Genomic DNA, 24,521 nt, shown 5'->3' with positions numbered 1-24,521 from the left:
AATACTATTCTTAAAAATATATTTGAAAAATATGCATTTTTGTTTTTTGGAATATCATTTACCATTCTATTTCCAAGCATATGGCAGTTAGCTGACGCACAAATTAAAAATTCTTCTAAATAATTTTTTAAGGAAACCATAAATTACTACACTTTTGCCATATAGACCTATTTAAAGTCATAACTTTAAAATTAAAATGATTCACAATGAATACATGTTGAAGGCAAAATATATTACTACAGCAATTTATTAAGATAAAATAATATATAGACTTAACAATCTTTCTAAAGTATAGATCATTAATCTTTAATAGTGATATTACAGATGAAATGATTTTATTTGATATATATATTCTGATGATCGTTTTGAATTGTTTATCAAGGAATATAATTTTTCTGGGCTCCAAAGAACTGCTGCTCTGAGCTTTTATTTTTTCATCATTCTATTTAATTGTAGGTCTGTAATGTAATTTAATGTAAATGCTGTCTTTATTGTGGCAGTGCAAATTTCTTGTAACAGTAACCCATTAAAGTATATTAAAAGTATTTATCATGATCCTCACGAGTACCAATAACACAACAAATAGAAACCCAAGATGCATAATTGCTACAAATAATTCAGAAAAATCTCTCTTCATTTGTCTACATGTAAGAAAGCCATATCAATAGGAACCTAAAAAATAAAAATAAAAAACACTCTAATAATGAACAAATACTTCTAATCTTACCAACATTGTGAAATAAATATACTTAATGAAACTGAAATTTAGTTTTGATGGGTCATTATCCCAGTTTGACACTATCACAGATAGTCTGAAAATGGAATAAAATTCTTCTAAAATATTAACCTAGTGATAATTTAAATTATATTGCCTCAGACATCTTTTCAATTTTCCATGTTTTTCTCAATCTCTATTTTCTCCAATTTAATACTCTCAGTTGCTTATAAATCTTCTCTTTCTAATTTTAATACACTATGAAATTACATTTAAAGATATTGCTATCTTTCCATTTCTTGGAGGAGAAATTTGTTATCACTATTTTAAATTTAAAATTTGCTTTTAAACTTAATTTTAAAAAATTAAAAATAGAATCATATGACCCAGGCATTCTACTTCTGGGTACTTATCCAAATAAAACAAAAACACTAATTCAAAAAGATATATACACTGCTATGTTCATTACAGCATTATTTACAATAGCCACGACATGGAAATAATCTAGGTGTCCATCAATAGATGATAAATAAAGAAAATGATAAGGCCTAGCTGGAATGGCTCAGTGGTGGAGTGTCAAACTATGAACTGGTCAGGGCACACGTCTGGGTTATGGTCTCAATCCCCACAAAGCAGCCGATAGATGATTCTCTCTCATCATTGATATTTCTATCTCCCCATCTCCCTTCCTTTCTAAAATAAGTTAAATATATTTTTTTTAAAAGAAGATAATCACAACTTCTTATGAAATACTAGAGGCCTGTTGCACAAAAATTTGTGCGCTCAGGGTGATCCCTGAGCGTGGCCTGTGCCCTCTCGCAGTTTGGGACCCCTCGGGGGATGTCCACCTGCTGGCTTAGGCCCACTCTCCGGGGGACTGGGACTAAGCTGGCAGACATCCCTCTGGCAGCCCGGGAGCCTTTCGGGGGATGTCCACTTGCCAGCAGGGAGCAGGCCTAAGCTGCAGTTGGACATCCTTAGCGCTGCTGAAGAGGCGGGAGAGGCTCCCGCAAGCACCACTGTACTAGCAGCCGTCAGCCTGGCTTGTGGCTGAGCAGAGTTCCCCCGTGGGAGCGCACTAACCGCCAGGGGGCATCTCCTGCATTGAGCATCTCTCCCCTGGTGGTCAGTGTATGTCATAGTGACCATTCTCAGTTGTTCTGCTGTTAGGGTCAATTTGCATATTACCCTTTTATTATATAGGATTATTCAGCAATAAAAATAATGAAAATCTTGGCATTTGCATCAACGTGGATGGACCTAGAATGCTTTATGCTAAATGAAATAAGTCAGACAAAGACGAATGCCACAATTTCACTTATATGCAGAATTTTATTGAAAAATAAAAACAAGCAAACAAATAAAAAGAAGCAAAAACAAACTCACAGAAATAAAAAATAAATTGACAGTTGCCAGAGGTTAGGGAGGATGCAGAGATGAGTGAAAATCGTGGCAATCGGGGGTGGGATTGGCCACCCACAGACCCATCCCACCCCAATCAGGGGCAGGACCCACCAGTCAATCGCCCACAGCCCCTCCCCCTGATCAGCCTGGCCCTGATTGGGTCCCAATCTAGGTGGGCCAGCTGGCCAACCTACCACCGTCTCCTCCCAATAGACCTGGCCCCAATCGGCCAGACCCCAACCATGCATGAATTCGTGCACTGGGCCTCTTGTCTATATATATAAAAGCCTAAGCAACAATTGAATCTGCCAACTGGCCAGTAGCTATGATTCACATTGACCACCTGGGGAAAGATGTTAAATGAAGGAGTGGAAACCATAGGCATGGAACCATGGAACAGACTGATGAATCTCAGAGGGAAGGGGGGAGGGAAGAGATTAACCAAAGATCTTCTATGCATACTAGAGGCCCTGTGCATGGATTCATGCACTGGTGGAGTCCCTCGGCCTGCCTGTGGGGATCAGGCCAAAACTGGCAGTCTGACATCCCCCAGGGTTCCCCGGATTGCAAGAGGATGCAGACCAGGCCGAAGGATCCCCACCTGTGCACGAATCTGTGCACCGGGCCTCTAATAGTCAATAATACTGTGATAATTTTGCATTGGTGGCAGATGGTTACTAGAATTAATATGGTAATCACAAAAAAAGGTGAATATATATACCTTTTATGATGGTTAGTATGGCTGAATAGAAATTCCTGGTTCAGACCAGCCAGCATGGCTTAGTAGGTGAGCATTGACCTATGAACCAGGAAGTCACAATGTAATTCCCAGTCAGGGCACATGCCCAGGTCAAGGGCTCATCCCCAGTGGAAAGGGCATGTGGGGGAGGCATGCAGAAGGCAGCCATCAGTGATTCTCTCATCATTAATGTTTCTAACTCTCCTTTCACTCTGAAATCAATTATATATATATAAATAATTCCTGGTTCAGATTATCTTTCTTTAAGTATCTACACTAATAAAAGAGAAATATGCAAATTGGTGTCATTCCGCTGTGCCCACCAGCCAATTGGATGAGTATGCAAATTAACCCAACAAAGATGATGGTTAATTTGCATATGTAGGCACCCAGTGGCCTGGGTCCAGGGAACATCATCGGCACTCAGGTCACTCAGTCCCATATGCCCTGAGCAGCCCAGGAAGGGCCTTAGCCGGGGGCTCCTGGGCAGGGCCCAGCCTGCAATCAGAGCCGAGGGGCAGAGCTGGTGATTGGAGGGTCTGGGGGTTTTCGGCCAGAGGCTTTAGTTCACAGCAATTGGAGGGAGATGGGGGGCCCCTGCCCAGGCCCCGAGGCTTTAGGACTGGTCAGGGGCTGAGTCGACAATCGCTATGAACTACAGAGAAACACCTTTTCTGACCTCTCATTGGCTAAGCTCCCTGTACGCCACTGGTAATATTCTTAGTAACTTGGGTAATAAGAATCCAAGAAGGTGATCTAGGTTTTTTCACCACACTCCTGGAGAAAAAAACGAAGGTCAGCTGCTGGAGGGCTAAGAAATGTCATATCCTGCCCTAGCTGGTTTGGCACAGTGGATAATGCCTTGGCCTGCCCACCACAGGGTTTGGGTTCAATTCTGACCAAGGGCATGTACCTAGGTTGCAGGCTCCTCCCTGGCTGGGACCCAGGTCAGGGCTCATGCAGGGGGCAACCAATGAAAGTGTTCCTCTCACTTTGATGTTTCTCTCTGTCTTTCCCTTTCTATTCCACATTCTCTAAAAATCAATGGAAACATATCCTTAGGTGAGGATAAAAAAAAAATAAAGGAAGAAAGAAATGTCATATCCTATGAAAGACACATCTTGAAAATGCCTAAAGAAAGTTGTCATTTTTTCATGGTGAAGGAACTGGAGTCCATGTTGATGAAAACACCTTGGTGGCTGCAGTGACTGGCAGTGGCTCAGCAGCTGGGTGATGGGGCTGGTGACTTCCCCTGATCAGTCCTGTCGCCTCCCACAAAGGGAGGCCAGATTGTGCCTTAGGCCTGCTCCCCAAGGGGAGCAGGGAGTGGGCCTAAGCTGTCATTAGGACATGCCCTGAGGGCTCCCAGTATGTGAGAGGGGGCAGGCTGGGCTGAGGGACCCCCACCCCCCACAGTGCATGAACTTTGTGCACCGGGCCCCGAGTTTTATATAAGCTACTTGGTGATAGCTGGCAAAAAGCATTGCTAAAATAATCTATTTTCTTTTTTGGGGCAATATTCCTAAGCACATGGTGAGTACTTTTGTAAATGTAGTTCCAGGCTTTGCTTTTAGTTCCAGGAAAATTTAATGTCATAATGGCTTTTTATTTTGTTCCTTTGCTTTGGTTTCCTTTCTTGAGAATTGCTATTGTACATATGGAGGATTTCTTTGTCTTTATTCTATACATATACTCCCCTAAAATATTCTAATCATCTCTTTCTCCCCTTAGGTCTATATATATTTAAGAAGCCAGCTACCATAATGGCCATAACGACCTAATGACCAGTCGCTATGATGGCCACTGTAGCCAGCAAACCAGACCGATCATGGGGTGGGGCCGGCCGGCCAACCTCATAGCCCCTCTCCCCTGCTAGCCTGCCCCTGATTGGACTCTCCCACCCCATCAAGAGCAGGTGGTCAAACGCCCCTCCCTTTCTCCCCAGCCCCACCCCAGATCATCCCTCCCCACCATGATAGGCCCACCGCCCCTCCCCCCAGCCTGCCTGCCCCTGATCGCACCCCCACCCCAATAAGGGGTGGGGCTGGCCAGCCAACCTCCTGCAGCCCCTCCCCGTGGCCGGCCAACCCCTGATGGGCCTCCACCACCCTGATCAGCCTGCAGCCCCTCCTCCCAGCTGGCCCGTCACTGATCGCACCCCCCCACCCCGATCAGGGACAGGGCCAGCCGACCCACCACCCACAGCCCCTCCCCATGGTTGGCCTCACCCCCAATCCACTCCCCAATCACAATTGGGGGCGGTGCCCACCAGCCAATCACCTGTGGCCCCTTCCCCCAGCCCGCCCAGCCCTGATTGGGCACCGATCGGGGTGGGCTGGCTGGCCAACCTCCCGCCATCTCCTCCTCCCGACAGGCCCAGGCCTGATCCACCTCTATTGTGCCAGGCCGGCTGGCCAGATCCCACCTGTGCATGAATTTGTGCACTAGTTTAAATATAATACATTACTATTTGTGTTTGGTTGCTCTTTTGTTTCTCTTAGTTTTACTTTCTCTTTTCCCCAATTAAATCGTTTTTGAGGCTTTCTATTTCTGAGTAATTTCAATATTTCTTTTTTTAGCGTGACAATAAATAGAAAATTAAATGATTTATTTATTTTGTGTTCATTTTCATAAATGTTTCTTAACTTCCTATAAAATTTAGGCAATATCCTTTCCTGTTGTTCATTTAAAAAGTAAATTTAAATTTTCTTCACTTTTTGTTATGTGCAATAACCATTACCACTCCCTCTTTGTTACTTATCAAAAGAGATAGGAAATATAGCCTCTTGCTTTCTGAGATATACTTTCTCTGCTCAATAGCCCATTTCAAGCAAATATTCCATTTATTTTGCCCCTGTGTTTTTTCTGGCAATTTCTCTCATTGTGTTGCTCTGTCTTATAATTTCAAAAGTTCATAAGGCCTAGACTTTTTAGGATCTTCAGATCTTGAAGTGGACCCAATTACTTCACCCATGAATTGAGATACAAAAACACCTTTAGCTTCTGTTATTAGATTTACCTAATAAAATTTTGGGGATTTTTCTGTTCTTGTGCCATCAGACACCTTTTTTTTTTGTTTGTTTTTCCCCACTTCCTCCCTACAAATGATGATAGAATAAGGATCTTGTAGCTTTCAATGGTGTATTTCTGTCAACTTGTGCTTTGGGGTTTGTGGAGAATAACTATCACTTAGTTTTAGTACAGATGTTGATTTGTTTATATTTTTGTTTTTTTTCTATGGTATCTGTAATGTTTTTATTTATTTATTTTTCTACATATATTACTTAGAGAAAGGAAGTGGAGAGGGAGGGAGGGAGGGAGGGAGGGAGGGAGGGAGGGAGATACTGATGTGAGAGAGAAATACCCATCAGTTGCCTTTGTCACACGCCCCAACTGGTGATTGAACCCACAACCTTGGTATGTACCTTGACCTGGAATCAAACCCCTAACTTTTAGGTGTATGAGACAACACTGCAACAAACTGAACCATAACAGCCAGGGCCTAAATGTATTTTTTAAATGAAAATAAAATAGTGAATAATCCAGAATATCAGATACACAGAGAGGTCTAGTACATTGGAGCTTAAGAAATAACTTACATACTCATTTTGGAAATAAGTAACCCATTGAATACATTTTCTTTTCCTCATGCAATGTGAAGAGAGTGAGGGATCAATGCTGGAATGTAGTGGTTTGTGTAGGGATAGTGTGTTGAAGAACATTATAAAGTTTATTAAACCACAGGAAAAATGTAGGATGTTTTTTCAGTTCTAATTGTATTTAATAAGTACCTATCTAAAATTAAGTAATCAGATAAATATGGATGTAAATGCAATGCATATTTTTGTTTTTTAAAACATTGTACAGAACTGCAATTTTCAAAGAATACTGAGCTGAGAATGGTAAAACCTGGATAAAACTTAAGCCTCTTATTATTATTTCTTTTTTTGAACAGACTATTTCAATAAAAATATTTGAGAACCCAATACTGTAACATGTCATTTGCATGTTTGTGGACAGATCTGATCCATTGTTGATTGGCTGGTTAACTTGAAAACTAACTGCTTGTTTTATGAGGAATTTCTGTGCTTACATATAGTAACTGTAATATTCTCTGGCTATTATATAACTAGTCCTGTAATGTAAAATCCATAGTTACTCTAAAGCCACTAATTTCTATATATGCTTATATTTAACATACATCGTTAGTGAAACCTTTCAGCAATATACTTTTACCTTACTTTTTAAAAATAGGAGAGCATGCTTTGAGAGTGTGTATGTACAATGTCAAATAGTACTGCTCACTGGTAACTTGTTTTCTTAAAGACATTAGCAAATAACCTGCTTAAATAATTCAGTGTTCCACTCTTAACTAATCACTTTGGCAGAATGTGAACATCTGCTTGTCAACACATGGGATGTCACAAATTCCTTTGCCTTCAGGTACTGGCAGCATGTCCACAAGACAGCTACAGTTGAGAAGTGATAATACTTTACTTTTCTCTTGTGACTTGAAGTTACTTTCTCTGACCTACAACTAGGATTCTGTTCAATTATTTGGACAAACAATGAGAATGGTAGCATTTTTATGTGCAGATGGATCTGACAAATTATATCCTTCAACCAATACTAAAAAAGGATATACAATCCTCAAAAAAATTAACCATGGTCACAAATTAAAGTATAGTTCCACTAAGTATGGGTAATAGTCTCATATTTTAGAAATGTTATATAATAATTATCCAAGCATAATATTTGATAGCAAATACTTTAATAATGTTCAGATATAAATCATTCATAACCAAATCTTAGTAACAGGTACAATAAAATATAAGGATAGCAATAATACTTACTTGTCAACATTAATACAGCCAGCTGTCTTGTATTACTTGACATTTGGGGGAGAGTCCCCCCCCATATAGATGATGTATTAGAAAATCTTCAAATATGCCCTATTTATGGAATATTCTTGTTATAAAACTGTTTTATGAAAGGTATCAAATATTTTTTTAACTGAATAAACAATGCCTATCCTCTAGTATAATGTGCAAAATATAGTATTTGTGAATAAGTACAATTATGAGGAGTCATAATTGTGTTTAGAAATTGACTTGTAACTCCCATGGAAGAAAAACATTCTGCAGATTATCTCCCATTTCATAAAATAGCTGAGTGATGCATCTGCATTCAGTACCACTAATGTAGCACAAAGGAGACAAAGATCAGAAATCTAAGCAGCAAAGATAAAACAGAAGTGAACAAGGCATATTAACAAACTTGTGGATTTTCATAATAAATCAATTTCCTGGATTTTTCCTGAGTATGGCAATTATATGAAACTCTTGGATTATCATACCATAAATAAAACTCTATTAATATCATACATAGATTTTTTATTTTAATTTTTTTAAGTGAATGTGCATCTGTGGATATAAAATCCTTTACTAAGAAATAAAATTCCTTGAGTAAGAGAAAAACAGGTACTATCTTCTGAAACAAAGCCTCCATCGCAGTGGTTCTCAACCTTCTGGCCCTTTAAATACAGTTCCTCATGTTGTGACCCAACCATAAAATTATTTTCGTTGCTACTTCATAACTGTAATGTTGCTACTGTTATGAATCGTAATGTAAATATCTGATATGCAGGATGGTCTTAGGCGACCCCTGTGAAAGGGTCGTTCCACCGCCAAAGGAGTCGTGACCCCAGGTTGAGAACGGCTGCATTAGAGGAAAATACTCCTTAGAGTCCCAACAAAAACCTATCCATGGAACGTAATGACTAGAGGCTAATCTTACAGCGCAGGAGACAAGAAAAGAGAAAGCAGTATCTTTCTGGAACAGCCACAAGAGATTCACCACTAAACTGTCAGAGCTGAGAAATGGAAAATCTGCTTTAACATCAGATGCGAGGGAGGAGATGAAGACTTTTAATATCACCACACCGGTGCACCGGCAATAAAACAAGGATCTTGCAGCATCTGTTCAAAGTCTGATGTAATTCTTTGGTGAGCATTCCTTAGAACAATATAATTTTCTAAAGTATCAACCCTAGAGTGTGCAATTCTTCAGAGAAGGTTAAATTTCCCTCTCAGTTATAGCGTTTTGAAAATGCCACTGCTAATTACATGGAAATATTAGACACTTCATGAATCAATTTGGTAGAACTATTTAAATTGATGCAGAAGGCTTCATTTATCTAACAAATCTAATCTCTTTGACTAGGGAATCAGAATCTCCAGTTTGCTTATAAAGTCTGGGATCTTAATTTAGAGCATTGCTGGAAAAATGTTCTCCCCAAACTTGATTTAGAAATGATTATTTGCATAATGAAAAATTAATAACTAATAAAAGTATTTCAGAGAACTAATAAACATTACTAATGTCAAGTAAATCATGCAAAAAATCAGAGAGTAAATATTCATCCAGTGCATTAGGAGTACATCTTTCTTAACTTTCTGAAAAATGTACAGTCCTGTGATAAATGCATTTCTTATATTCATGAAAAAGATGGTATACATGTCCTTGTGCTTTAACTTTGGATGATTTCAAAAGTCTCTATCATGAAATCGTACATCAATACAAAGACAGATATGAATCTTCATAAGAGCTTGACTCACAGAGGGCAAAACTGGAAACAATCTAAACCACCATCTAAAGAAGTAATTCTAAATTGTGGTGCAGCCACACAACGGAAATCTTCTCCGTGAGGCAACAGAACAAACTACTCATACACACAACAACATGGACACTCCTCAAAAACACTGTGGTAAGTGAAAGAATGTAGGAGAAAGTCTCTACTGCGTAGATCATTTTATGAAATTCTGGCTAAAGGCTCAATGATAGCAACAGAAAGCAGACCAGTGGTCACTCGGGACCAGGGGTAGAATAAGGCCCAAAGGAAATTTGGGGGTGACAAAAGTTTTCTTTATCTGGATTGTAGTCATACAAATATAATTATGTATGCCTGTATACTTTAAGGTGGGAGGTCTTCATATATGTAAGTTATCCCCTAATACAAGTGAGGCAAAAAAAAAAAGATCTGGCCCTGGTGATTTTAATAAAATCAATGGTTAGAGGAAAAATGTCTGCACTAAATTTACATTTTTGGCTTATAATTTTAGTAATATTTTATAGCAATGTAGAAGAAATGTTGAATACTGTGGTCAATTTTCTAACCGATAAAACTATATAGGGATGAAGAAGTGGGAAAACTATCCTCCTGAAAAGGAAACTGGGCTCTCCAAACAGAAAGATTCCCTAGAGGAGCCCAGGCTGATCCTAGTCTTCTCCTGAGGATGGAGCTAGGGCTGCCAAGTGGTTACCTCACTGCTCTGCACGTGTTAGCGCTAAATGCGGACAGCAGCCAAGCCCCAGTGCACTGGCTGCTGACAAAGGCAGCCCAGCACGGGGTGCGCTTTTCCCCTTTTCCATCCAGGGTACGCACTATCTCTGAAACAGAAGAGAGGATGGATCAAGACATTTTCATAAATAAATTATAATAAACTACTCAATTGTATACAGGCCAGATCATGTTGAAGACTCAGGGTCAACTCAACCTTCTATAGTGTATGGGTAATTTTATGTTTAAAATAATGTGCATCCATTTTCTATTTATGTACCTTGGGTGTAATAGTTTCAGTAACATCAAGAGACAACCTAGTAAAGTCTATCTGTTGTAATGTTATGGTTCCTTGATATGAATCTGCTAGTTAAAGCAAGATTTTCATGAAACTGGCTGGTCTTCATATTTATTTTCTTTCTTACATCGAATAATTAAACATTTTTTTAGCAATTTCCCAGTGATCACAAGCAAATTACAGTCTCTTCAGCAAAGGACACATTTGTAATAACTTAATCAATAAATTTTTTTTAAAAAAATGAATTAAACTAATGTCTTCGCTTCCCTGTCAACTTTAACAGTGTATAATCCAACATACTATGTGCCTGTGGGTGTGTATGATTTGGAAGCACATGTTATATCTCTGATCAACTGACTAGAAACTAACAACCACACAGGCTCCTCATAATATTAAGGGTTGTTCAAGTTGAATTACTATGTCCCAGAATATTATGTTAAAGCCAAAGAGTTTCAAAACACAAACAACCAAAAATCCATAAAAATGTAGTTTTACTTTTCTCACACTATGAAATATTCTTTAAGAAATATGATAATCAGCCTGGCAGGAGTGGCTCAATGGTTGAGTGTCGACCTATGAACCGGGTGGTCCCGGTTGGATTCTCGGTCAGGGCACATCACATGCCGGGTTGCAGACTCGATTCCCACTGGGGGCATGCAGGAGGAACCCGATCAATGATTCTCTCTCATAATTGATGTTTCTATCTATCTATCTTTCCCTTCATCTCTGAAATCAATAAAAAATATTTTTAAGAAAAAGATAATCATAAGAAAAGGTTGCACATTCTTTAATTTTTTATAATACAAAATTTTTATTAAATATATTTTTATTGATTTCAGAGAGGAAGGGAGAGAGATAGAAACATCAATGTTGAGAAACATTCATTGATTGGCTGCCTCCTGCACACCCCCTACAGGGGACTGCGCCCACAATCCAGGCATTTGCTCTCACTGGGAATCAAACTGACCTCTTGGTTCATAAGTTGATACTCAACCACTGAGCAACACCAACCAGGCAATACTAATTTTTAAAAGAATAGTTTATTGATTTTTAGAGAGAGAAGAAGAGAGAGGGAGAGAGACAGAAACAGCAATGTGGCTGCCTCCTGCACATCCCCTCCTGGGGATAGAGCCCACAAGGCAGGCATGTGCTCTTGACCAGGAATTGAACCAGTGATCTTCTGGTGCATGGAACAATGCCCAACCAACTGAGCCACACTGGCCAGAGCACCACATAATTTTTTATTATTATTATTATTATTATTATTATTATTAAATAAATTATGAATAAAACTTTTAAATCTGAAATGTGTAGAACTGCAATCCTGAAAATATTAACTCAAGACGAGATAGGATATATCTATTCAGTTGACTGCTTACTACCTTTTTTCTTTTTTTAAAAAATATATTTTATTGATTTTTACAGAGAATAAGGGAGAGAGATAGAGAGTTAGAAACATCGATGAGAGAGAAACATCGATCAGCTGCCTCCTGCACATCTCCCACTGGGGATGTGCCCGCAACCCAGGTACATGCCCTTGACCGGAATCGAACCTGGGACCCCTCAGTCCGCAGGCCGACGCTCTATCCACTGAGCCAAACCGGTTCCGGCTGCTTACTATCTTATTCTTTATTGTTTATGCTCCTGGATTTATCCGGGTAACTGTTGACTTAGATGAGTTTTATTTAAGTAAATATGATATTGGTGGTGCTGCTGAATAAATAAATATCACTCACATATTCTAGTAATATTCAATAAGACAGAAATGAAGGTTATTCAAACACTGGAAAATTACTCATGTTTTAAATTACTTTAGCTTTAAGTTATTTTAAAGGCAGATAGGTGAAAAGAAAATTAAGAAAGACTGGGAAAGACATTCCATAAAAGTGCCAAATGATAGAAATAAAATATTTTTCAAAACATGCAAAAATTATAAGAGGAAAACAGTAAGCCTGTTATAGAGAAAAAGGAAGCAGCAAAGAGAGCCTAGAAATGTGAACATTAAAGCGTTTGAAGACATTCCAAATTCTCTGAATCAAGGCCTACATTTTGCTTGCCTCTTTTTTGTTATTGTTACTAATCCTCACCTGAGGATATTTTTCCATTGATTTTAGAGAGAATGGAAGGGTGTGGGAGAGACAGAGAAAGAGAAACATCAACATGAGAGAGACACATTGATTGGTTGCTGTCTGGATGCACACTGGCTCGGGCCAGGGATTGAGCCTGCAACCAAGGTAAGTGCTCTTGACCAGAATCAAACCCATGACCCTCCAGTCCATCGGCTGGCACTGTAGCCACTGAGCAAACCAGATAGGGCTGTTTGCTTCTTCTTTAAATCCCATAGTGATGCTAGAATTGAAGATGTTCATTATATACCTATTAAGTCTAGGTGGTTTCTGATATTTAGATATCAATTGAAAATACATAAAAGTGTTTTCTGTATTGACATTTGGTATGCTCCTAGACAAATTAAGTGCTGTTAACAAGAAGTATTGGACAATTGTGGGCACAGTTCGCAGAGAATGCCTTCTGAATGCATTCCTGGAAGAGTAAAAACATTGTCCTGGCTGCAAAAAGTCAAGTGGGCTAATCAATTGTGTTCATAGCAAAATATGTAAAATTTCATTTGTATCCTGAGCATTTCATTTTTCTCATTTCGACTTCAGTCTTAGTGAACCAATACTCACAGAAAGCAGAAGTGAACTTGGTAATGTTATTATTCATGAGGCTGAGGAGTTGGTGAGTCCTTTGTTCAGCATCACTACCTGTAGCCTGAGTACAGACTTCTTTCCTTTTTATCAAGATAGTCAAGAGCTCAAACAATTCTCAAGTACTCATGACAACTCTACTTAGCTGTGGAGTGATTATATGTCTCTCTCTCTATATATATATATATCTGAGAAAACTACCATTAAACTTTTAAATGACTAGTGAAATTAAGTTATAAGGAGAAAACAGAATAAGAAATCAAATAAACATCACTACAACTAATAAAATCCAGAATCCAAATTAGTGCTGATAGTGCACTTGAGTTAAGTGCAGGATTTTCCCTTTAGCAATTTCACTCTGGGTCCATTATCCTCTTAACTACCCAAATGCTAGTATCTCTAAATTCCCCAAGCTGTGCTAGAACAAGTTGTCCAAGTTTCTCTTCAAAGAACATAGCTTATATCGGGGTCAAGTTTCAACAATTTAAAGCAAACCTTTAATGGCATCTTTCTAAAAACATACACAGCAACAACAACTTTTCCAACAAAGGCTTATCTACGATATTACATAACATTATTATTTAACTTTTTAGATAACCATCCTCACCTGGTTTGACATTGAAATTACTCATAAAATTAAAAAAAAATGTGTTATGTCTTACTATACGCAATGTAAAGCTATTTAGGAAATATTTCTTTTAATACCCAATTCTATTATAGTATTGACATATTTAGATGGGCCAATTGCTTTGGTTACTGTATATGTGAGCAATGCAAAGATAGGATCCAAGGTAAAAAAAATAAAGCAAATATTATTAATATTCTTAAACATGTAGTGAGAGAGAAAAGCCACTAAATATGTAATATATGTAGTACTAAATGCCATAAAATATAGTAATACCATATAAATGTATATCACTAAATTGAATCACTGTAATATTCTGCTTAGAAATTCTTCTCTAATATAGGAAACTGTTAAAGAATAAGTAATTACAATGGGTCTATATATTGCAGGTAATATTGATGGCCCATGTACTATATAACTTAATACATATCTAAGTTTTGCAATCTATAAGAAATATAATAAATGACTTATAAAGCAACAAATTTAGTTAATATTCTCAGCACAAAAATGCCATATGGTTCTTTTTTTGGCTAAGACAAATCTTTAAAAAACCAACTTGGTAAAAAAGACGGACTAAGAAAAAAAACATATTGTCTCAATCGTGGTTTGGTGCTTTCTATACGGTGCAGTTTATTTCCCTTCTGGGATCCATCTAGCATCCCTGATAAATGCAGGAGCTCTTGCTTTTTTAGGTTGTAGTGAAATTAAGAAGCTTTACAAAGAAATTAGAATTAGCTACCCAATTAACCTTAAGTCATGTGACATTAAACCAGACATTCAAAGGTACAATACTTTTTAACTAGAGTGTTCTATTGTGGGGGGTGAGGGGTCTATGTCTCATAAAATGCCTGTACTAAGAAGAAATTGTTGAATTAACTTTCTTGGAAGCTTTCTCTCTTACTGGCAACTCTGAAATAACACTTTGTCAGGAGTTTCAATCAATTGATTTGTGAACAGGCATAAATAAATTGAAAATAAGTGGTAAGTTATAGGACAATAACACAAAACATAAAACCCACAAATCCAAACAAAACCCCAGACATTATCTAAGTCTATAGTAATTGCCATGTGAGGGCAGTAGAAATGCCAGAGAACGGATCTAGTATTTGGAAAGTCGCTAACAATGTTGAGAAGAATATATATGTATATAGCAGTAGGAATGTGCTCCAGTTATCTAGTGTTGCATAACTAACCATGCCAAACTTAGTTGCCTAAAATAACCATTTTATTATTGTGTGTGAATTCTGTGGGTAAGGGACTCAGACAGAGTACAATGGAGATAACTCGAATCTGCTCCCTGAACCTGGAGCTGCAGACAGGAAGATTCAAGCAGTTGGTGATCACCCAAAGGTCTAAAGGCTGATAACATCTGGAGAGCTCTTTCCTTGCATGTGTAGTGCCTGGACTGAGGTGACTCAAAGACTGGGCTCAATTGGGACTTCCCACTGGTACGTATACAAGGCCTCTCCATAAACTGACCTCCTCCCAGGGGACAGCTCAGGATTGTCAGAATCCTTACAAGGCGGCTTAGAGCGCCAAAACTGTGTTCTTGCAAATGAGGCAGAAGATGCACTGTGTTCCAGCCTAAGCTTAGAACTCATGAAGCAACACCTCCTCTGCAGTCCGTTATAAGCAAGTTGCTGGAACATCCAGATTTAAGGGGAAGAGAATTAGACACTACTTATCTACCTTTAAGTGGAAGTCAAAGAATTTGCAGCCATCTTTCAAACTGTCACAGAATGTGAAATTTAAATATTCCCAAGACATATATGGCCTCTTTTGAGATTGGTTATATCTCATTTGAATTTTGGTTGTAATATTTTGGGTGAACAACAGGACAAAAATAGATAGGCTTCCTCTGAAAAAAGAAATCCATTATAATTCTGATTTATAAAATGTGAAATGTTTAGAAATTTCTCGGTTTTCTTATATTGGATTTTTAATAGCTTAATAAATAAAAATTCCCAACATGATGTGAGATAGCTTGATTCTGTGATTCCCTTATTTCACTCCTTGTGGGAAATAAGGGTGCAGCCCAAATAACAAATGACAATGGTGAAAAAACTACTGTACTAGTAACATTAAAAAGTATATTTTTGTATATAATCCAGGGTATATGGATGAGACATTAGTTCTTAAAAGTTTCCAAAAGCAGGTCTTAATTATAAAAATTAAAATAAATTTTTTAGCTCTGAATAAAATCTGACTAGAGAAAACGCAGGAGGCAATGGGGAAGGTGAAAAGGGGTATAGAAGTGATAAATGGTGACGGGGAAATAAAATTAAAAAGAAATAAAATATTAAAGTTCTTCAGCTAAAAGTTAAATAAAATAAAATAAACTATAACTTTGATTCCCAATACATAAAACATTGCTACCTCAGGCTCTGTCATTAAAGCTTATGAAGAACTGAGCATGAGTAGATTTATGACTTTTAGTTTTTTTTTCAAAGATCAAAGCACATTATAGTGAATGACTGTATATAAAATGGTTGAAGATGCTAATGTGAAAAATTATTTCTCACCAATATCATGATATATTTCACTCTTCAACACAAACTTAACTATTTTGATGGTTTGGTCACTTGCAATCCAAATATATCATAGGTTGAAATAATGTTGTATTGGTTCACCATGGAAACACAGGTTTCAGTGTGTCCTCACAAAATATATATATATTTATAACAAAATGTTGCTCATGACATCTGCTCCTGTTCAAGTGGGCTATGTTACTGTAAGTTCTCAGAATTCAGATAAGAGAAACAGAAGAATATAGTAAAAAGCCAAAAGTCAACACCCTACCTACCTGTAATTTATGATACACTCTTTGTTCTTCACAAATTAAAGTGATAGTCAAGCACAGTACAGTATTATGCTTATTTCTCTGTCTCTGTTTGGAAGCCAAGATGAGCAAGGCAGAAATCTTGAGACAGAAATGTTGTTTATCTACTGGACAGATTATCAGGGACACAGCTAAAATGAAAATCAGAGTATCTAGGCTCTTGATTTTGTGGGATTACAAATTGCTTTGTTGTTGGGGATATTAAAGAGCTGAAACAGGAGTCTATGTAACCAAACCCAGCCTGAATGACAAGCAGTGAGCCCAGCCTCACCCCTCAGGATCTGAGAGACTACCAGGCTGTTTGATGTGAGGCATTAGCCCAGAAGCCAAATGAGATAGGATGTCTGGTGAGGGGTGCACACTCCCATTGCCCACCAGGCAGCCGCATTACTTTGAAGATTTTTAGCTGATTTTATTGTTGATGAAAATCAATTGTGCCATGGAATCAGAAAGGGTTTACTATAGTTGCCATCACCAAATACATGACATGCTATGAAATAGAAACTGCACTTGTTATTAGCATATCAAAGAGAGAAAGACTTGCCTGGAGAATTATCACACATTGTCAAATAAAACACTATCAAACAGCGCTTTGCTTTGAACATATATTTAACTCACATGTTTTAAAACCACATGCCATAATTTCGACCAAGCTTATTAATAGTGTGCCAAAACACCTTTCATTACAAAAGCACTTTATTTGCAACGTGGCCATTTGTGATTTCCACTTAAGAACAATAGAAAAGCATGCAAATCATATGATTTCATGATTTCCTGCTATTTCCTCATTCTTACCTGGGAGTGTTCAGCCCTTGTCTGATTTTCTCAAATCTCTCTAACCTTTTTCCCTTGGACATAATATGTTTGTTTCTCACTCTTTTTAAAGGTAAGACTGTAGCCAGACCAGCGTGGCTCAGTGGTTGAGCGTTGACCTATGAACCAGGAGGTCATGGTTTGATTCCGGTCAAGGGCACATGCCAGGGTTGTGGCTCGGTCCCCAGTAGGGGGCATGCAAGAGGCAGCTGATAGATGATTATTTCTCATCACTGAAGTTTCTATCTCTCTCTCCCTCTCCCTTCTTCTCTGAAATGAATAAAATATATTTTTAAAAAAAGATAAGACTGTGGAACCACTGTTTCCTCTCTTCTTCCCCATCTTTGCCATCCACATCACTAAAAAATAGCAACTCTATCTGAAGCTAAAGTCAGTTACCCCCGAAGAATCCTCAGAAGCTGCTGTTAGAGAAACCGGCAGATGTGTGGTTATTTAGAACCAGCTGGCCATATGGTGCACGAGGAACTTAGACTTTAAAGACATTTCTGCACTGCCAGTTAAATTCCTCAGGTATTTTCAAATACTGCAAACATACTGTATATTTTACTTTCTAGATGTTCTAAGGTACCTTTGATCAACACAAATGAAAATTTAGCTTCTCTTCAAGATTCCTAGATGGTTTTAGATTGAATAGAAGGAGTTTACATATTTTGGGATTTGACCTATTTGGGAACAAACTCATGAATATAAGGTATGATTTTGTTACTGGTGTTATCTTGGATACTACTACATTTTATTTCATTTTTGTTTTCTTTCTTTGCATGTAGAGTTATTCGCTAGGTATAACAAACTAAAAATAAATGTTTACCCATCACTGCCAAAAACAAAAATAATGAATAAAAACATTCAACTTGTTATAATCTTCTTACTACAATAGAACTCTAGAACTATTTTCTATATTATGTAGTTAATTTTATGATGATCCTGTAACAAATCTTAAAACTTTGTATTTTTCTAAAGATTAAAAAGTCTTGTTAGACCTGCCGAAACCGGTTTGGCTCAGTGGAGTGTCGGCCTGCGGACTGAAAGGTCCCAGGTTCGATTCCGATCAAGGGCATGTACCTGGGTTGCGGGCACATCCCCAGTGGGGGATGTGCAGGAGGCGGCTGGTCGATGTTTCTCTCTCATTGATGTTTCTGACTCTCTATCTCTCTCCCTTCCTCTCTGTAAAAAATCAATAAAAATATACTTAAAAAAAAAAGTCTTGTTAGACCTATAAAAACAAAACCAAATGAGTTTATCATTCTTTCACCTACTGATTCAAATAATTGACAATTCTTACTTTTTTAAAACAAAGTTTTAACCAGATCAGGCCATTTAATTAAGTTCTGTGAGGGCTTGAGTCATGTCTAATTCTTATTTTCTATATTTATCTATAGTTGGACACATAGCAAATATGTAAGAAATATTTTTGCACAGTTATTTGGTGCTGACTTAGACAACTATTCAAATATCTCCATCAAGGTAAAGATCAAATTTATGACATACATTGGGTAGCATCCCAGCAGTATACCCAGCACAGAGAAGCATCTGCATATTTCCTAGAAAGTTGAGCTAAGACAGTAATTATAAGCAAGGCTATTAAACCAGTTAGTCTGCAAAGGTATCTGACTATGGGGCTTCAGAAGAGATGCTGACCAGGCTTTGCCTGCAGGTGCACAAGGAGCACCTGGTATGCTTCAGTGAGTCAACTGTTTATGTATATATGGATGGATGGATGGATGGATGGATGAATATGTATTTGTTGAATACAATTCTGAAAAACAGACTAGCTGTGTGTATTAAGCTCCTTAATGCCTGCTGATATAATCTTCAAACAAACACCACTAACTTATGTAGGCTTGAGCTACCAAGCACCATTCAATTTATACAAGCGGTTTTTCATTTCCTTTTTCAATGAGTTTTGCCTTTGAACAAACAAAAGAACAAAAAGAGGGGGTATTCTTTAATCTCAAGACTTACATGATTCATATTGTGTTCACTGAGGCCCTAAAAGTTGGCAAAGTTATTTCTCTACATATTTCTAGCTCTCTCTTTTAATATCTTGGTTTATTCTCCCTCTCTCTATGTGGCATTTATATTTATTTTATATATGGGTAAATATATAATATAATATGTGTAGTTAAATATATAATACATATGTATTCCATTAATATACATGCATATGCATACACCTTCTTACATAAATATATGCATACATATAATGGTATGAGATCACAAAAGGGAAGAAAGTAGTCTGAAGACTAATCCCTGGGTTTGCAGGGCTGGACGAGAAAGAGGAGCCAGTCATGAGGACTGAGGAAAAAACAATAAAGAATTGATGAGAGTTAACTGAGTATAAATAACTCTTTCAATGAGTTTTGCTATAAAGGTGAGCAAAGAAATAAGGTGGTAGCTAAATGGGAATAAACATAGTTATAAACAAAGATATGGCTACAGTTGTCATAATAGTTACAAAGATGTGGTTACAGATAAAAATACAGATTCTCCTTTAGAGTCATTGCACCTGGAATTCCATCTCTCACTTCTGATCTATCGTTGGTTTCTTTTCATTTTGCAGAGTCCTACTTGATCATTGTATCAAAATATTGTTCCCACCACAAGTAACCTCTTTGCCCATCCTCTGTTTTATTTTAATCTATACTAATAAAAGGTTGATATGCAAATTAACTGTCACTCCACGACAAAGATGGCGGTGCCCATAGCCACAAACATGGCAGCACTCATAGCCGCAAAGATGGCAGCACTTGTAGCCACAAAGATGGCAGCACTCATAGCCACAAAGATGGCAGCACCGGCCAGAGCCACAGAGACAGCCGGAGTGGGCGGGACATTTGGCTTCCTTCGGGTGGGACACTTGGCTTCCTTCATCGCTCAGCGATGAAGGAAGCGAAGCCTCCCAGAAGCCCTGGCCAGCCGCCAAGGGCCAGCTCTGGCAGCCATGGAGCTGGCCAGAGCAGGCAAGAGGTGGCTCCAGCCCGGAGCAAAGGTGGAAGGTGGCTCCAGCCCAGAGCAAAGACGGGAGGCGGTGGCCAGAGCAAAGTCCCGGGTCCTGGGTGCTGGAGGAAAGCCAGTGCCAGCAGCCAGGAAAAGAAAGTTCTATTCTTGCACGAATCTTCATGCATCAGGCCTCTAGTCCTATATAATAAAAGGCCAATATGCAAATCAATCTAACGGTGGAACGACTGGTCGCTATGGTTTGCACTGACCACCAGGTTTGCAGACACTCAGTGCAGGCGCTGCCCCCTGGTGATCAGTGCACTCACACAGGGGGGGCGCTGCTCAGCCAGAAGCTGGGCTCACGGCTGGCAAGCTCAGTGGCAGTGGCAGGAGCATCTCTTGCCTCCTCACCTCTATGGAAGCGCTAAGGACCCCTCAGGAGATGTCCCCCAGCCAGCTTAGGGCCGCTCCCTGCCGGCAGTCGGATATCTCCCGAGGGGTCCCAGACTGCAAGAGGGCGCAGGCCAGGCTGAGCCCCTCGCCTCCCCTCCCCCCTCCAGTGCACAAATGTCATGCACTGCACCTATACCATAATAATGATCAGTGCCTGAAAGTATAAAATGTGTTTATTCACTTGTATACTGTCTGCTTCTCCCACTGGAATGTAAGCTCCAAGAGGAAAACAATTTTTGTCCCATTTTTACCTGTCAACTAGAATGGTGAATGGCACACAGTATGTCTAGTAATTACTTCAATTAATGCATAAATATATGCCTGTGTGGCTGTGTATACACATAAACACATACACATTTACAGTGCAAAATCCATTGAGTTTTACGTATATGTTAGAAAAAGAAAATCATATGAAATATTCCTGCCTGTTCAGGCAATGTTGCAGAGAAGCAAATATCAGCATAGTAATCTAAAATTTACCAATGATTTTTTTTTTTAATTTTAAAGTGTTTACTAAGGTAAACTTTTATGTACCCATGTGTGTACTTTTATTTCAGCTGTGTGTCCAACACCCCTTGCAGTTAAGGACTTATCTATATTCTAAAGAAATGTATTTTATAATGTAATACATTATTATTATTATTATTGCTACTGTTATCATTAAATGTTTTTATTTTGTAAAAAAACAATATAAATACACAAAGCATAGGCAAACGTGATGAACCGCCAAAAAGTAATCAATGAAAAACAGGACCTTAACTAACGGGTAATATCTGTAATTTAAACTTAATAGAAATTTAATAGAAGCATATTTTCTTCATGCTAAATTTTTAAATATTCATGCCGGTACCTAATATGCTCACGGGAGAAAGGCATCCAATTTAAAACCTTATGAAGAGGAAAAAATGTCCAAGTAAATATGTAAAAGATACGTGAGTAAAAAATATACAGCCATCTGCATGAAAACCTCTGGTTGGCAAAAATGACTGGGACATTTCTCTGGCCAGTGGAAACTTATAGTTTAAGGAGAAAAACAGAAAATGTCAGGAAAATGTATGACATGAAAATTAATTAGCCTGTTATAGTTGTTCAGGAAAGCCCTACTGGGGAGATGATATCTGATCTAAAACTTGAAGAATATGTCAAAGATCGAAAACACACAATACCAAGTTTATATTGTAAGAGTGTGAGATATCTGGAGAAAATATAACAAAAAACAATATCAAACAATATACAACAAACAGATATAGATTATGGTGTCATTCTGTCCTCATCTATAGAAAATCTAAATAGTTTTTTGGAGGAGGGTTAAAGCTTATAACTGGGGTTACCACCTCTTAAATACTTTTATTATTTCTTCTACATGTACTCAGAGAAACTACAGGCAGGAGAATAGACAAGAATGTAGTTACTTTTGCAATTACATACTGTATAGAGTAACCAAAAGTTACTTAAAATAAGAGACTAGTAAGAAGCATCCCTTTTGAAATGTATGGAATGGACTATCAGTCCTTTCAAACAAAGCATCATTTGGAGAGTCTGCCTCAAACTCCATATATAGACTTATTACAATTAAGGTAAAAGACGTTATGTATGCAACATGCACCAGTTTGGTGATATTTCTCATTATAAATTCCTTCATTTAAGATGTTCCATTAATAGTTAGAAGACACAATTCCTAAGCAATTGTCTAAGTAATACCATAGTCACAAAAATATATGAACACTTTATTTTCCATAACAAACAAATTTAAAAAAGTATGGTGTAGTCAAATGATAATACCATAAAACATCCACCATTTCTCAATGAATTTTAAATGATCCTTTAGGAGTACATCCCTAGAAATACTTATTTTCCAAAGTGTTGAATTCTAACACACGGAAAATTGCTATCAATTTATAAAATGGAGAAATGATAAAGTTCAGATGTGCAATAAATCATTTCAAACATCAAAGTTGATATATTTCTTAGGCTATTGTTCTTGTGGGGCCAGGTAAGTTGTTTAATATCATTGAAACGTTTTTTAAAAGTGGAACTCTCTTAGATTGGGAGGTAAGTATATAAAGTTGCCTCTGATAAAGAGATCAAAGTGACATAGAGCAGAGGGATAAGATGAATGTGATTAGGTGACACAGTGGAAGAGAGAAAAGGGATCCAATCAGGGAATTAAAGAAAATAAGCATACACATATAGAAACATCCCACAGAAGATGCTCAAAAAGCAAAAACATTTGATTATAACCTACACCAAGGATTAGAAAGAATAAAAACACAGAATTACATATTCTGGAAAAAAGGGCTGATAATTTGTTTTTATGTAAATAGAGGGCATATCTGAAAGGCAACAGAGTGGCAGCAGAAGGTGAAACTCATAGGAAATGATGGGAGAACCATTGAGATATGTTTGTAAATTTGGCCGTCAGTGGTACAGGTAACCTCCTGTGTGTGTTAAATATCAAATTCAAAGTTCAGTACCTTTGCTTTGTCTCTCATTGATCCTTTGCCCAGGATAGACATTTTAGCACCTGTTTCTTCCTGTAGCCTCTTCAAGGAGTTTCCTCTTGGTCCAAGCAATTTCCCCACAAAATTGAACTAGGAAACAAAATCAATAGAATGGTGGTTTTAAGGCATATAAGAAGAAGAATTTGCACCAAGAATAATTAAGGGGTTATGGGCATTTCAAACTTCATCATTGAGAAGAGAGTTATGCTATATGCATATACACCACACCACACACACACACACACACACACACACACGCACGCACGCACGCACATATACATGCACACACATAGAAATCTATTTCAGACCTCTAATCTGGCATCTATTTTAAAAGGGATGTCCCTTCCTAAATGAATGCCAAATTAGTAATATGCTAAACTTAGCATTTACTATATCAAATAAATAACTCACTTATTTAAGAAAGTAGGGAGAAGCACTATGGTTTAAAAAGTTTCTAAAGGCAACTTTTACTAGTCACATTTGAAATAAATGATTTTAACATGTCTATGCATTTTCAAAATTTCAAGTTAATCTTTAAAATTGATGTTTAAAACAAAACTTGATATTAATGTTTGTTAAGCATTGTCCTCTATATTCTATTGCAAATTTCATGATGGGTAGAAAAAGAGACTCAAATTTTCTTTAGTCTTACATTCTCTTTGTTACAGAGTTGATTTTAGGATCAGCAAATAAAGGATTTGGATGCATAAAGAAAAGTTTAAAACACCGCAGATAGAGCATATAGACAAAACAGTTTGTCTAAGTGGAACAGTGTGGGGGAGGTCTATCCAATTTTTTTATTCAGCCTGAAACATGGTTGAAAACAAGTGAACTAAGAGCACTTATCAGAGTATGTTGTTATCTACTAAAAGGAATATTATCAAACCAAATCACTAGGATAATCAGTAACTGATTTAAGAAATACACAAGGCTTAAAATGTTTCAAAAAATAAGCTGGGGGATGAAGGACAAGATAAATAAAATTAACTAAGTGCCTTCTAAAACAAAAATTTTCCACAGTAAGAAATATATTTAATGGTGAGAAAATAATGCATTTCTACTACTTTAATGCTAAAAAAAAGGATGTCTGCTCTTACCACATGTATTCAATACTGTACTGGAGTAT

The 24,521-nt window shown here is 37.7% G+C and overlaps 1 protein-coding gene across 2 annotated transcripts in view; it reads right to left on the bottom strand.

The window, feature by feature from the left end:
* The window catches only part of KHDRBS2 (KH RNA binding domain containing, signal transduction associated 2), a 500,563-nt gene that overhangs the window by 303,297 nt on the left and 172,745 nt on the right, over window positions 1–24,521 (bottom strand). For both annotated transcript variants that reach the window (XR_004969007.1, XM_036318302.1), the window contains exon 3: window positions 23,369–23,485. Coding sequence is in view for 1 of the 2 variants with exons in the window: in XM_036318302.1 (XP_036174195.1) it covers window positions 23,369–23,485 (117 nt within the window). In the remaining variant the exon portion in view is untranslated. The remainder of the gene's footprint in view (window positions 1–23,368; window positions 23,486–24,521) is intronic.

The sequence above is a fragment of the Myotis myotis genome, unplaced genomic scaffold (genome assembly GCF_014108235.1).
Source record: "Myotis myotis isolate mMyoMyo1 unplaced genomic scaffold, mMyoMyo1.p scaffold_m19_p_7, whole genome shotgun sequence".
Lineage (NCBI taxonomy): Eukaryota > Metazoa > Chordata > Mammalia > Chiroptera > Vespertilionidae > Myotis > Myotis myotis.
Note: the sequence above shows the minus strand (reverse complement) of the source record. Positions and strands in the feature narration are given on the sequence as shown.